The 15,786-nt window shown below is 39.6% G+C and overlaps 1 protein-coding gene across 1 annotated transcript in view; it reads left to right on the top strand.

Annotated features, from left to right (window-relative positions):
* Positions 1-15,786, top strand: part of LOC106929536 (teneurin-3) — a 116,539-nt gene that overhangs the window by 41,845 nt on the left and 58,908 nt on the right. The window contains exons 7-9 of the mRNA XM_088009672.1: positions 721-915; positions 2,591-2,791; positions 11,720-11,905. Coding sequence (XP_087865798.1) covers positions 721-915; positions 2,591-2,791; positions 11,720-11,905 — 582 coding nt within the window. The remainder of the gene's footprint in view (positions 1-720; positions 916-2,590; positions 2,792-11,719; positions 11,906-15,786) is intronic.

The raw sequence follows: 15,786 nt of genomic DNA, 5'->3' as shown, positions 1-15,786 counted from the left end.
AGACCTTTATTAAAATTTTAGTGCACAAGATAATGTACTCTGAGATGCCTTCCCCTTGTTTCATTCATTTTGACTGCAGAGGAACTTGCATGCCACACTGTGCTGTTGCTGCACGCAGTCACTGAAGCCACTGTTGGGATGGGTATATCTGGATAACATTTCATCTAACCACAACCTCAAGGTTCTGCTGAGTATCGCTGCAAATTACATCAGAGCATCAACCACAGCTCCTGCGTGCTCACCCTGGCCCACATTCTCATGTTCCCGCCCATTTTCATGCCACGACACTGAGGAACACACACACCAATGGAGACACACCCAACTTAGCTAAAACCAAACCAGACATGAGACCAAACCAGCTGGAGTGAGACTTCACAAACCAGAAGAGGCTTTTGTAGCAGCATCTATATGAAAAAAAATGTTTTTAATGTGACCTTTTGGTTGTGTTAATTGATCAGAAGAAATATATAATACTAATAATTATAATATGTTTCTGACGACCCGGTTACCTGTCAGAACCAATGTTTTTGAAAATTTGTGAGATTAGTCCTAAATATGGTCTCCCAGCAACTTCCTGGTGCTTCTCTACAAGAATATTACAGCTACATAAAGTTTAATGTGTGTAGATTTTATTTAATAAAGCTAGAACATAATCTAGTCATGGTCCAAACTTACATTTTTGCATAATTTTGACTCCTCAAACATGATCTCTTTCCTCAGCTGCTTGCCCCGTGCTGTGTAGCGGTAATGGCCAGTACACCAGGGGGCGCTGTCAGTGCTACAGCGGCTGGAAGGGCACCGAGTGTGACGTTCCAGCAACCCAGTGTATCGATCCGCAGTGTGGGGGACACGGACTCTGTGTGGCGGGAAATTGTGTGTGCAACACCGGCCACAAAGGAGTCAACTGTGATCAAGGTAAGCCAGAAAGAAAAACTCTTCCTGCTGGAATCAAAGCCGGCCGACGCAACACGTTTCTCTGATGCTCTGGGGAAATCGACTCATTCTGCTAGTGAAACAATCGGCGTTTTCAACTCCACCAAGCGGATAATGCTTTGGATGTTGTTATTGATATTGTGTGTATAAATTAACTTTCTTTAAGTGTTAAGACCTCATCGTGGGTACAAGCTTGAACAGACTGCGCTTCGCCCGTCGATGCAGTCCCCTACCACAGGCCTCCACAGATGATGACACCTGCGAAAATCAATCAGTTTGTGGCATCTGCTCCTCTGTTAAGAAAGAGCTGCTTCCTCTTTCTTGTCAGCCGCCCCTCCCACCTCCAACCCTTTCACTTCATTGCATTTAACTTTATTGATCTGCATGCAGATAAAAGGCAATTATCAGCTCAGATTTACATGTGGGAGTTGTTGACCCTACATGGTAAAGCTATTGAGTTCACTAATGAATATGTTGAGGTTTCTTTGGAGTGTAGAAGCATTGCAGAGGAGCTGCATCTGTAGCTCTTAGAGGATTTCCTGATTATTTTAAGTTTCCTTGCAAATATAAAAATGCATTAAAAAGTAGGGCTGAAACAATTAATGGTGATGAATCAATTATTGAAATAATCGTTAGCTAACTGGTGTATATACAGACTCAAGAAAGGTCAAATGCTGAAAGAACACCACAGTTAGAGCAGAAATTCAGCTAAAACTGTACAAAAAATATATGCATTTTACATTTACGATTAAAAAAACACTTTATTTGTAATGTTCTGCCCAAAGTTCTTTAAGTGGCAGAGTTTTTGCTTCACCTGCTTGAAATTCAGAAACAAAATCTCCTATAAAGCACATTTTTTTCTGACCAGGTAATAATTAATTAATCAAAATATAATCAAAAGACCTGCTCTACACTTTATTGGTGCAAAGTCAAACAGAAAGGACTGAGCTTTTCACATGTTGATGCTGGAAGTATTTTTTTTAGCTGCAGATGCGTCATTTCCTACAATCACTAAAAAACCTACAATAGGTTTATTTTCTTATTTAAAAAAATAATGTAATTATTTTTTATTTGCATCTTCTTATGATTTCTAATGTATAAAAAAGCTGAAGGCATATTTTACATAATATGCCTTTTTTCAATTAGAACAATAAATTAATCGTCAGAATAACTGATAGAATAATTGATCACTAAAATATTTGTTAGTTGCAGCCTTATAAAAATGGGAATAAGGCAGGAAGATGGAATATTTTTGGCAACTCTTTCTAGTTAGTAATAGGTTGATTATGTAGGTCATAATTGGCAATTATTACCCTAGATCAGTATAGTAATTGATCATATCAGTCTAGACACTAATTGGGCATTGTTTCACAGTGCCTATAATGGAGCATAATTATACTGTTTCTATGTTGGAACGACCCTATAATACATCGTAGAGCAGCTAGTTGAACATTGGGTGGAAAATTACTATTGGCAGCAACGAAAGCCTGCGAAAATTTCAGCTGCGGCTCGATCGCCATCATCTGGCTCTCGAGGTTTTCCTCTCTGAAAGTGACTTTTGGCTGGTTGAAGATTCAGAGTGGCCAGGGTAAATAAATATGTTTAAATCTAGAAGTGGCAAAGTGACATAGCTGTCACCCTGGTTGTGTGTCTTCAGTGGACTGTGTGGACCCGACGTGCTCCGGTCACGGAGCCTGTCATCACGGCGAGTGCCACTGCAACCCGGGATGGGGAGGGATCAGCTGCGAGATTCTGAAGAGCACTTGTCCAGAGCAATGCTCCAGTCACGGCACGTTCAACACCGATACGGGAAGCTGCGTCTGCGAGGCCAAGTGGACGGGAGCCGACTGCTCCATAGGTCAGAAACCATTTTATCCATTCAGTTGTTGCATGTGTCGACTGGAGGATCTTTTCATGTTGTTAATTCTGCAACTACTCACCTCTGTGAAATGAGAGTGTTGAAAGTGACGACAGAACGCGCTCCTTAAACCCCGGATAACGGCTTTGAAACAGCATATTTGTGTCATGAATGTATGAAATTTACAGGCTTATTCAAGAAGCTCAGCAATTAAAAACCCAAGAATTACAGCTGTTATGTTTGACCTTCTAACTGGAATATGGTAAATTGCTGATTCCCAGATGAATAGCTCACTACTTTTTCTGTTGAGTGACTCAATTGTTAATCAAGAGTCTCAGCTGTAATTAAATTTTAGTATTTTAATTAAACTTGACAGTTCTGGTGTTTTTAAACTTTTTCGATGTAATCACTGGAGGCAGAAAGTTAGAAGCTTTCAGATCCTGGACAAATACACACACACACACACACACACACGCACACACACACACACACACACACGCTTTCCTCACCAAAGTTAAAGAAGATATTAAGCTTTGCAGAAATGAATCTGTAGCCTTTTTTTCCCATTCAGTCCTTTTTTATTGATGATTGAGCTATAATGATTTCTGCTGGAGCAATCTGTGTGGTTAGATCTGTGGGATTATGTCTTTTCTACTGTATCCTTGGGTAATGTTTCAGCCACGCTAGCATGTAATTGGCACCACATTTCTCCGTATTTATTCCAAACAAACTCCCCCCTCGCTGCGCCAGGCACCAGGTCCACCAAACAGCAGACGTATGCGCCTTTACTAACAGGCTGCAAGTTGAAATAACACGTCTCTGCTGCAGCACAGTAGGGCCACATGTGGGTGTCTTATTATTTGGAAAGTTTAGGAATAATTGTTCAACTTGGCAGCACAAGTCCTGATGAAATTATGACAGCTGTGATGGTGAAATATGGCTTACTTTTAAATGATTATTAAAAACATTGAAGTGGGAAAATCACAGTTTTAGGTATTCATCGTCTCTGGTTTTAAAATATAATTTAGTGAGCTAGAAGGATCATTTATTTTCTGAAATTAATGTGTGACAATTTGGAAAGAAAGCTCTGAATCAATCATATACCTTATTTTCTTCCGATATTTTCCATAAGGAAGCAACAAAATTACTCATTTGTGATGTCCCACTAATTCGTAGCGTGCGCCTGCAGCCACGGTGATAAATGGGAGCGTGAAGTCCACTTTAAACTGCTGCAGCGCTGCCGGTGCTGTGTTTGAGAGCACTGCATTACATTCCTCTATTTCCTTTAGGAAGGTTACTTATTTTCAGCAAGGTAACACTTTCAGTGCATGATTGGCATGAACATTTTAACGATTGTGTCGACTTGTTCAAACAATGTAACCAGCTCCAGCTATTTGGACAGGGAGATTTTTCGATGTCTTTTGGCACAATGGAATGCCTCAATGTTTTATATCTAGAAAATAATCTGAGGGTGAGCGCTGAAAATAAATCCAACACAAAATGCTTTCCTTGAGTCTTAGAAGACAAATGTTTACATCTGATAGCTGCTCACGCTTGGAAAGTTTGGTGAATAAACAGGAGGACTGAGGAGAGACTCCTCTGGAGATGATACTTCATTATCAGTTTATCATTTAATACGGCAGTTGGTCGTTTCCACCTTTCGTCTTTTCATACTTAGAGATTTTTTTACCTTGTTGCCTCTGACTGCCGGGAGAAGGAGCCGTCCGCTGTGAGACGCTGCCTTACCGCCTTAGAGACCTGTCACACCCAGAGCAATTTTCTTTCTTTTATGCAGGCACAATTCAAAAAACTTAAAAATCATTGAAAGGTTAATTTATTTCAGTTTGAACAATGAAACTTATATATAGGATTGACACCCACACAGACTGATAAATTCCAAGCATTTACTTCTGCTTGCTAATTACGGCTTACAGCAAACAAACACCCAAAATTCACTTTCATAGACAAGAAAAATAATACATAAGACTATGTTTAACCAAAATACTATTTACGGAGAAAGCTGCTGCCTTTTCAGCCGTCCAGCAGACAGATTGCTTCATACAAGCACATTAATTGAAAGTGTGCTTGTATGAAACACGATAGGAAAAGGGCACGATCAGCGAGGATAACGGCAGAGAAAAATGGCTGGACTGTTGCTCTTTGGTCATAATTACAGTCACACAGTGCTATATCCATGCAATAAAAAGGCTTAGTGGAAGGAAAACATGTAGTAGAGAAAGCCATACAAGGACAGCTACAACATTTAAATGAGTGCGAAGCAAAGCCCTTTCAAGAGTTGAGGAAAGATTCATGTCTTTTCAAATGAAAGAAAATGTAGCATTAATTTGGTGCAGTGTGGAGGAAGAGGAGAGACAAAATCCAAGGTGCTTCATCTCCACAGCTTAATCTTCTGGTTTAACACAGAAGGGGTTGCGTTCCGAAAATAACCCGCGATAAGTGAAATCTGCAAAGTAGTTACCTTTAGTTTTTACAATTATTATACAGCATAATTAAATGCTCTACTTTGAAACCGAAGAACCAAACCTGTTTTCAGGTCAGCGGATGTGCGCCACAGTTTTTTCCAGCAGGCATTCAAAGTTTTCAGCTGTCATCTCCTGAATGGCCAATCTGTATTGCTTGTATTTAAATACCGTAACGTTATTGGCACTCAGGTAGAGAAGAAGCGGACACTGTTTAGCCAATCAGGATGCAGAACACAATGTGAAAAAGACTGCACAAAAAAGTCCGTGAAGCAGCGAGACCACGAAAGGTGAACCGTATTATAGCGAGGGATCACTGTATTTATTTTTATTGTGTAGACGCCATTGTCTAATTATATGAGAAACTAAATATTGTAATTTTAATGATAGTGATCAACCTGTTGTGAATATGAGTTTCCTTTTCAGTACTGAATTATTTAAATAAAATTTCACTATTGTATTGTTCCGTTTCCGGTGAGAGTTGGACTCCGCCAAGACTGCCCTTCATCACCGATTCTGTTCATTACTTTCATGGACAGAATCTCTGACCAGCCGAGGTGTTGAGGGGATCCATTTTGGTGGCCTTAGGATCACATCTCTGCTTTTTGCGGATGATGAGGTCCTGTTGGCTTCATCAGATCGTGATCTGCAGCTCTTGCTCTAGCGGTTCGCGGCCGAGTGTGAAGCGACCGGGATGAGACTTAGTGCCTCCAAATCCGAGGCCATGGTCTTGAGCCGGAAAAAGCTAGAGTGCCTTCTTCGGGTCAGGGACCTCAAGTGGAGGACTTTAAGTATCTGGGGATCTTGTTCATGAATGAGGGAAGAAGGGAGCAGGAGATCGACAGGTGGATTGGCGCAGCTTCTGCTGTGAAGCGGGCGCTGTACCGGTCCGTCGTGGTGAAGAGAGAGCTGAGTCAAAAAGCGAAGCTCTCGATTTACCGGTCGATCTACGTTCCCACCCTCATCTATGGTCATGAGCTTTGGGTCATGACCGAAAGAACGAGATCATGGATACAAGCGGCCACAATGGGTTTCCTCCGCAGGGTGGCTGGGCTCTCCCTTAGAGAGAGAAGCTCGGTCATCCGGGAGGGACTCAGAGTAGAGCCGCTGCTCCTCCACGTTGAGAGGAGCCAGTTGAGGCTCGGGCATTTGGTCAGGATTCCTCCTGGACGCCTCCCTGGTGAGGTGTTCCGGGCACGTCCCACCGGGAGGAGGTCCCGGGGAAGACCTAGGATATGCTGGAGGGACTATGTCTCCCAGCTGGCCTGGGAACGCCTTGGGGTTTCACCGGAGGAGCTGGAAGAAGTGGCTGGGAGAGGGAAGTCTGGGCCTCCCTTCTGAAGCTGCTGCCCCTGCGACCCGACCCCGGATAAGCGGAAGAAGATGGATGGATGGATGGATGGATGGATGGATGGACTATTGTATTGTGATGCATCTGTCGTTTACTTCCTGCAGGACTTTGGTGGTAGTTATTTTTACTGTAATCAGGACTCATAATCTGCCATGTTTCATCAGATTAAACCTGTTCTAACATGGATCAGAGCCACAGGCTGTGGCAAGAAAATAAAAATACCTCAACACACCTAAATGGTCCCAGAGATTTTAATATTTAAACATATTCAATCTTTGTAAATCAACAAAAATAAAAATAAATGAATAATTTTCATTTATTTTATCATAGTGTGACTTGGAAGTAGACTGGGATTAAAATGGTTTATGTACAATGGATGTAAAAGTTACTAGAAGTGTTTCAAAGCTCATTTGGATAAAAAAAACAAAAAACTATTTTAACAGTCACAAACGTCTTTGTGTTGTTTAGCAACAGATGACATCTGCAACGTGTTTCTATTCTCCAACAATTTAAACCTAAAAAAAATCATCCGATTTAATATGTTTTGAACTAATTAAACCATACTGTGGGTGAGATCACACTCTTACAGTTTTGTAATCAACACCTTTATTGAAGATGAAACATATGTTAATACCAAAGCTCTTATTCCTATGAACCTTAGCATATGTTCTGCCTTTGCATGTGTGGACTTTGAGATTAGTTGGAAATAATCTTTGGAAGTCTTTGGTAGCAGCTTCATGTGATGTGGGGAAAAAGAGACATTTTTGTCTTCCTGTCCGCCTGCAGCCGTCTCTTCATTAGTTACCTTCTGTGCGTTAGATGGGTTTGCCTTTCGACACAGGTAGGTGTCTTGTTAGTTCAAAGGCTGGCCCCTCCTGGCTGCTATCTGAGAATCAGGTGATTTATGCGCCGTTGCCCCTCTCAGAGATGACTCCTTCCCTGCGTGTTGCAGCCGAAGAGGAACACATACTGAGTCAAACAATTAAAAGCAGAACTTTCAGTCTGTTTCAGTCTCTTTAAAAGAGTTGAGCGAATCTCTTTTGGGCTGAACTTGTGAAAATCAAAGCGTAAATGCGTCGGGATGGTGCGTTTGAAATAACGGGCTCCTTTGCAGACCTTTTGAAGCAGCATGAAGCCAGTTTGGATGGGCCCAGGAACAAAGGAACGATTGTGCTAGAGAACAGGATTTTTTTTCCCTCCCTTGTGTCCCACTTCATTTAGGTTTTGTCTAAAGAAGTAATTTTCAATTCTTTTAAAGTGTTCAAAAATTTCAGACAAATCAACTCGCGCAGCAGGACATCTTGTCAATAGCAGAACTGATAAGTCTGGCCTCGCTGCGGTGCGGTCCAAGAGTTGGGGAGTTTACCCATCTGGCTGGGTGGAGGATTCCTTCGTAATTAATGCTGCGGTTCTTCTTCAATTAAATAAACTTTAATTAACAAGCTGTAGCATGGATCGACCGCCCACAACCCCCATCCAGCTCGAGTCAGGGGCATGTTAAAGGCAGATAAACACTTTTGCACTAATGAAAAATTGATTGCATAGATTCTATGAGAAGGAGGTATTCCTTTGGAATTAAATGACTCCCCTCCAGAGGCACGCTTAATATTCTACAGTGTCTGCTCAGCTTAATCAGAACCATCCAAGGTCCCTCAATCGAAGAAAAACTCCATTCAGTGAGCTGGAGGAGACAGACAGTCAAAAAAACCTCGACGAAGGGAATGAGTGAGGGCAAAACAGTGGGAGTGGACTGGATTAAAGGAAAAATCATCAGGAATACGAGGAGCTACTTTATTACTTTCCTGTTACATTGTGAGCTGCAAATGATTCTGCTTCATTTATTTTCTCTGAAGTCGATATAAAATGCAGTATAAAAACTTTCCAATTTCCTATAAACATGTTGGATTTAAAACCTTATCGGGGTGTCAGTGTTTTTTTTTTTTTTTTTTTGGTCATTTGATTTTCCTTTAGAAATGGCTCCACAATAAGATTCAAGGTAATTTGTTTTTGTCTTCTGAAATGAAAGTTTAAATTTAATCACATTTTTAAAATCTTGCTCACCCTTTTTGAAACTTAAAAAGGCAAACGCTTTGTATTTTAATTTTAATTTTTTAAAACAAAATCAATTACTTCTTGTTTTTTTTATCACCCATTTCTAAAAGGCAAACCAAATTACCAAAAGATGCGCTGATCCTGGAGGTAATGATCTATTTCAACTTCAAAACGACAATTTAATAGTAATGTTGTCTTATTAGTCATTCAGAGACTGACTTGCAGGTGAATTATGTATCGTTATTTTTCTTCAAAACCCAAATTTGTTTTATCTCAACACCACAAAATCCTGGCCCGATGTCTGCCTTTAGGACTTAGAGGGGAAAATTCCTGATTTCATCAATCCTCCTCATTCTGAACAGAAAAGAAACCAAAGATATCACTGTACCTGTCAGATGACCCCTTTCTTAAATGCTGTTAGTTTTACATCAAATATAACAGGTCACACACTTTTGTCCCGTCAGTCTACACAACATTTTCCTGAAATTTTTGGGGATCATTTATGTAAAAGAGTTGATGGCATATAATCCAAGCATGTGACCTCTGACAGACTGGTCTAGTTCAGCAGATTTAAAACTGCAATCTCCTCATGTTGTCAATCCATAACAGATGACAGAAAACATCACTCATGCCACAACACACAGCATATATAATCCATCTAACAGGACAGGTCGAAATACAAAATAAACACAAGGAAATAAAACCACAATTCTGCAAAGAGTCATTGGAAATGACAAACAGCTGATAAACAGCATTAAAATGGTCAGATTAGATGCAATAAGGATTAATTGCATATCCATAGTAACAGTAAAGGTTACTGTGTCAAAAACACTCAATAAGGAGCAGCTAAAACAACTAAAAATCAGATTACTTTCACCAGAAAAATCAATACACAATATTTAGTTACTAACCAAACAATGAAAGAGGACGACTTACAATACCAGGGATGCATAAACATCAGTTAAACAAAAACGAGCGTCCAAATAAAGACGAGGATCTTCTGATGAATGAAAGTCAATGTGTCCTGATGGCACATGGAACTGAAACAGGAGCCATCTCTGAGACGTCTTGCAGAGTCCAGTTCTGCAGCGAGAGGAAAAACTATTATGGGATGGTGATGCGTTCAGAAACGAGTAAATAAAAGAAACCTGTGAACAATGAATTTGGTCGGGATTGATTTTTACCCTTCAAACTCTCCTATCGAAGGCATTTCTGTCCAGTCTCACTTCCTTATGGTTGAATCATGACCTTTGACCTTAACTGTGACAATTGTTCTGGGTTCTGATGTGACCACCTGTTTGAGTCGTTGACGAGCTCTTGGAGTACATTTGGTTGGTTCACCACTGTTCCATGCTCTCTCCACTTGTGGATAACATTTCTCATTATGGTTCCCTGGAACCTCGAAGCCTTAATAAAGTTATTTTTCTTAAAGTGTTCTCTGACAGCAAAAATCTGTGTTCTAAAGATTCGATAGTAGGTCTTGTTTTGTGTAAAATCTGCACGTCTCCATCTCCCGTAAGAGCAGAAGCAGCTTGTTGAGCATTAGCTTTAACATGAAAAACTCAGATTCCTCACCAACAACACATCCAATCCTGTCAATTTTCTGAAGACAGCACATATCTGCAACAGCTGCTCTTCTGTTTGCAGTACTATAAGAAAGCATGTTCATTACACATCTCTGAGTCGAGACAAAAGAACCCAGCTTCAGTATGTTAAGACGAGGCAAGTGAGGCTTCATAATTTGCCAGAGTGCTTATTTTGGAACTTTTTCCACATACAGTAATTGCAGTTCTTTATTCTTACCAGCTTTTTAGACATAGACAGGTTTTGTTTCATTTTAATAGAGCCGCACTGATAAATAATGCAATCCATGAAAATAGTGGAGCATTAAACTGTGAAAGCATCACAAACAAAAGTCTGTTTTTATTTCTTTTATTCCAAGGTAGTTATTGAGACAAATGCTTAATGTATGTTGTAAACACTTCCTGATGACAGCCACTTGTTAGAGGGACTGAAGCAGTTTGCTGATAGGATAATTTCAGCCCTCCAAAATTTGCAGTTGAAGGAAACAGGATTAAGTTAATGTGGTCTGACTCTGAAAGCTTCCTTCTTGCGTTTTTAGAAAACTATATGCTTCTATTTAACGTTTAAGATTTTATTCAATTTGTGTAAAACAGTCACTTTTCATTTTTCTTCAATGTGCTTCAGAGATGTCTTGATGTTTCCAGGCTCTGGCAATTGATGGAAATTTATTTTTTGGCAAACATTTGTACTCTTTAGATCAAACATGATGCTGTTAAGTTACAAGTTCGAATATGCAAGCATCACTTTTCTCATACTTGGGATGATGCTTACATAAGTATCCAAAGCTCCATGGATTTTTATACTTTAAATCAACAAAAAGTTGCACATAGTTGTTCAGTGGAAACAAATGTACAGATGGTTCTATGGGGTTTTACCAAATATAAGTCTTAAAAGTGTGACATGTATTTGCATTCGGCCTCCTTCAGGCGTATCAGAATAAAGGGGATAGAATACTTATGGGGTTAGAAATTTGTGTTTCTTATAAACTGTTTGAAAAAATAGCCACATGTGCTTTTATTTACACTTAATAATAGCAGCTTCTTTTGTTGGCCTTTCACATAAATTTGAAAAAGTTCAAGGTGTCTGAATGTGTTTGCAGCACTTCATGTCGACAGGAAAAAAAATGTTTGCCTAATCCTCTGAGATCAAACGTTCCTGAGAGAGTCAGGATCTGAAGTCTTTCATGTAAAATACTGCAATAAAAATCTAGCAAACTAATAATTACTGGTCACATTAAATCTTGTCAGGCATTTCAGTGGTTGCAGCATTTAGCCCCATGACACAGGAAGTTCTGCAAACCATTTTTAGCTTACTGTTGAACTTTTTGGCCCAGTTTAACTCTTCTGAGCAAACATCAGAGAGGGATTTTACTTGTTTTTTAGTGGCAGATGCAGAAGGGGGTAGAGGGCTTTCACAGAACAGAAGATGCATGTTTCAGCAGCTCTCTTGTTTCTGCAACAGAGGTGTGTGTGGTGGACTGCGGTTCCCACGGCTCCTGCATCGGTGGTGCGTGTCACTGCGAGGAAGGCTGGACGGGACCAGAATGTGAGCAGAGGGACTGTCACCCACGCTGCATCGACCATGGAGTCTGCCGGGAGGGCAAGTGTGACTGCCACCAGGGCTGGACGGGCGAGCACTGCACCATCGGTGAGCCACGGTGACACACACACCTACACACGCTTCCCAGAGAGACCCAGGCCCCAGAGGGAGCTCATCTATTGGCAGGCATAAAAGGGCAACGCTGGAGTGTGAACGCTGGTATTTTCAGAAAGGGTTTGAGGCATTAGATCATTTTATACTTCTGTTGCTGCCCACGCTCTCCTAACAACCACCACACACTAGTCAGGAGGTGTTAGTGATGTTTTCAGGGTGCACAGCTCAACCTCTGCTGGCTGGAGTCCAGTTTCCACAGAAAACTGAAACTATCAGAGCAGCCAGGAGGCGGTCTGTCAAACTTACTGAAAACCATTAAAGCACTGGTTCCCAAATATGGGAAATATGGTTCCTATTTTTTTTTTTACAAATTATTTTAATTCAGGATTTAAAGAGTGTGCAGTTAATATAGAATATATTAATTTCAATTTCATGCTACAATAAGTCCAGTTCAAATTAAACCAGTCTAGAGAATGCAGTTCTGTAAAAATGAATAAATGAAGCATTATTCACCTTTAAATGCTCAACCTGTGCCAACTCCTCACTCACTAAACAACTAACCAGTAAAATCTAATTTAGCTGTAAATTTCATGTATAATTTTTTAAAGCTTGTGCCTCCACCTGACGCAGAGGCACCCTGGGAGAAGAGCCATTTCACTCATTAAAAAACCTCTTCAGTCAGAACAGAACGTGCTACTCTGTTCTTGTTGAAGTTTAGATTTTATTAATTTCTCCTTCAGCAGCTTTGGGTTGTACCTTCACCTTCACCCAGGCAGTTTTATTTATTCAATTCATAAAAGTAGCAAATCTTTGGTTTTCTACAGGCAATGACCTGCTGATCCGAATGGAAATGTTTGCTCTGCTGAGATTTTCCTCCATCTGCAAGAGTTATAAGGAAGCTCATGTGAACAGAAATATTTCAATCTTTTGAAGAACAGATTGCTGAAAAACAGATTTTTTGTGAAAATTTTGAATATTCATGTGGTAAATCTTTGAATATTTATTTCCTTTTTTTGTCATCTGTTGCTCTTTTTTTCTTCTGCTGTACACATTCTCCCTTCAAAAGAACCACATATTAACTTTGTAATTTATATAAAAAATTAATATATTCCACCTTTTAAACTGCTGAAGTGGGTCTTCTGTATTAGTGAGTCAAGGGCAGGTATTAAGGGAGCCACGAAACCGTTGGAAAGCCTCTTTGGAATATCGTTTTTTTCCAAAATAGCAGTGCTTCACCTGGCATTAATGAGGATAATGAGTTCTGAGATGCCACTTCTTATTGACCTTTACTTCAGACTTCCTCCACATCTTCCCCTCTGCCAAAGGTCCTGCAGTTAAACCTTGACACCCAGCCTCAAACACCATTCTCCCAAGTGTCATCCTCCTGCCTCTCCATGGCAGCACATTAGCCACGAAACAAAAAGATCCAACCCTCCAAAACTCTCGAGTCCTAATTACGTATTTACAGGTTCTCTCTCAAGCAATCCCCTCTCTGCCGCCCGGGTCCACCTCTGAGGCGAGAGGAGATTGCAGTGAGGGAGTTGTTGGAAGGGTCACATTCCTGATCTTATTAATCTTTCCCTCCTCGGGGGCCGCCTCTGCACGTCATCCATTTTCTCTTTCTTTTCTTCTGTTCGAGGCTCCCGTCAGGAAAGTAACTCCATGCTTTGGACTCCCATGAATAGGCAGTGCGCTACCTTTTCTTAAAGGAACTGGGAGCTTATTTTGTCTTTCAAACTCTGAATAACTGCCATTTGCACAAAGCGCCTTTTAATCACATTACATGGTCAGCGCCTGAATGGAGCACTTCCTTGGTCATTCTTTTTCACAAGCATCTAGATCCTGTTTTATATGCAAGGCTTACCCTATTGTCAACTGCTTTCTCAGCACCGCGGTTTGCTGCGAAGGTGTTTTTGATTTGTCTCAGCGTAAAATCATTGAAGTGAAGATGATGAAAAGATGTAAAAAAATAAAAATAAATAAAAGCACAGAAGCAGAGAACTCTGCTTCCTGTTCCATTCACATTGGACGCTGAGGCCGTACACATGCTGACAAGCAGACAGAGAAATGTTTTGATGCAGACCGGGATGAAACTGATTCAGAAGGTCCAAAAACAAAGAAAAGACAAACTGTGCACGTTTTAAATGAGAAAAAGCAGATGGAGAGTGTTAACAAAGGCTTCGTTTTACCCAAGTTGGTTTTTTTAAACAGAAATATATCCACAAATCAAGGCTCTTTTACCCATTAGGACATTTAGTATTGTGATTAATCACTCCAACTTTATTTTAAAAGTGTTTTACTCCTTTCACTAAGCTAGAAATAAACTTCTGTAACTGTAGCTGCTGTTACTTCTGTCCATTTCTCCGATAGATTTTCTGTTTGTTTCTTCCTCTGCATTCCTTTGCCTAACTCTTCCTTATATCCATTCTCTTCTTTATTCCCTGTTTCTATGCCTGTCTGCCTCCCTCTCTGTCTCTTTCCGACTCCGTCTTGGCTTACACGTGTAGCCTTGGATTCCAGAGTTTCAGGTAAAAAGACTTTCCCTTTGTTCAAAACTTTTATCTTTGTATAAATATTTTTTTCTGTGCTTCTTATCAAACTGAACCCATGTTTTGCTTAAAAATGCGAACACTTTAAAGCAGAAATTTGATGAACTTGCATCTTCCCTCTCTTTCATTAACACTAGTCATACAGGTAATCCTCAATAAATTATATTGTGATTTAAAGTAGATTATTTAAATTTTTAAATTAAATGTTTATTCCCTTTAATTTGGATAATTATGTCTTACACCTAATAAAAAAAAACAAAATTCAGTTTCTAAGAAAATACAATATTGCACAAGAGGAATAAATCATGATTTTTAATGAATAACATGTCAGCCGATTGAAACGTATGGACATGTGCTGTACAGTACATGCACTCAGTACTAGATCGGGTCTGCTTTTGGATGAATTAGAAGCTGTGGGAGATATTTGTACTTTTGGCGGTGTGAGCAGCTGCCAAGTCCTGTTGGAGAATGAAACGAGGAACTCCATAAAGTCTGTCAGCATGACCTGCTCCAAAATGTCCTGGTAGACGGCAGCGCTGATTACATGGTTCCCGAAATCATTAGTGAATCTGAAAACTTCAATTTAGACATGAAGCAGCTTTGATTCTGTGGCTCTCTACCTTGATTTGTAATTGAAATATTATATTTTCTTGAATTCCAAAAGAGTATTTGAATCTTTCCTAAACTTTTGAATCTTTTAAATGTTGTGGTTCTTCTACCACACGTTTTCCCTCCTCTAAACTTTGCATTAAACATAGCATGTGAAACATAGCACTGTCTTAACAGCCAGTTGATTCAGCAGTTGACAGACAACCATCAAGTCAGCAGTTTATTCTTTTTTTTTTTTTTTTTGTATGCTAGATCTCGTGTCAGATTCAAAGCACATAGGTTTTTATGTATGGGACATAAATATGACCTTCAATATAAAGGTTGTATGCTTATATATTATTTATCAATCAAATGCCGCCAAATTATATTAAAGTAATAGCATATTCCATATTATTTAAATTTAAGAATTACTCATTGAATACAGATACAATTATTTATTCATATTTTAACAGTGTGTTAATGGGTTTATCATTATATTCAGCCACAACTGGACATTTGTGATTTGATATGGCCCAAAATGTAAATTAGTTTAATTTTAATTTGCTTTTAATTTGCTAATTTTGATTAATTATATGTATAGATTTTAACTTGTTAAAAATTGTGTCCAAAATAATAGTTTTATTTCTTTTTTTTATTGTTTTTATTATTTGCATACGACAGTTCCAGCTGGATCCTTTGTGCTTGTGCGTTTCTGTCACATCCACATATCTGATGCAC

Source organism: Poecilia mexicana, unplaced genomic scaffold, assembly GCF_051168715.1.
Source record: "Poecilia mexicana isolate PSO_F unplaced genomic scaffold, ASM5116871v1 scaffold_10, whole genome shotgun sequence".
Taxonomy (NCBI): Eukaryota; Metazoa; Chordata; class Actinopteri; order Cyprinodontiformes; family Poeciliidae; genus Poecilia; species Poecilia mexicana.
This window is presented reverse-complemented; position numbering and strand designations above follow the sequence as displayed.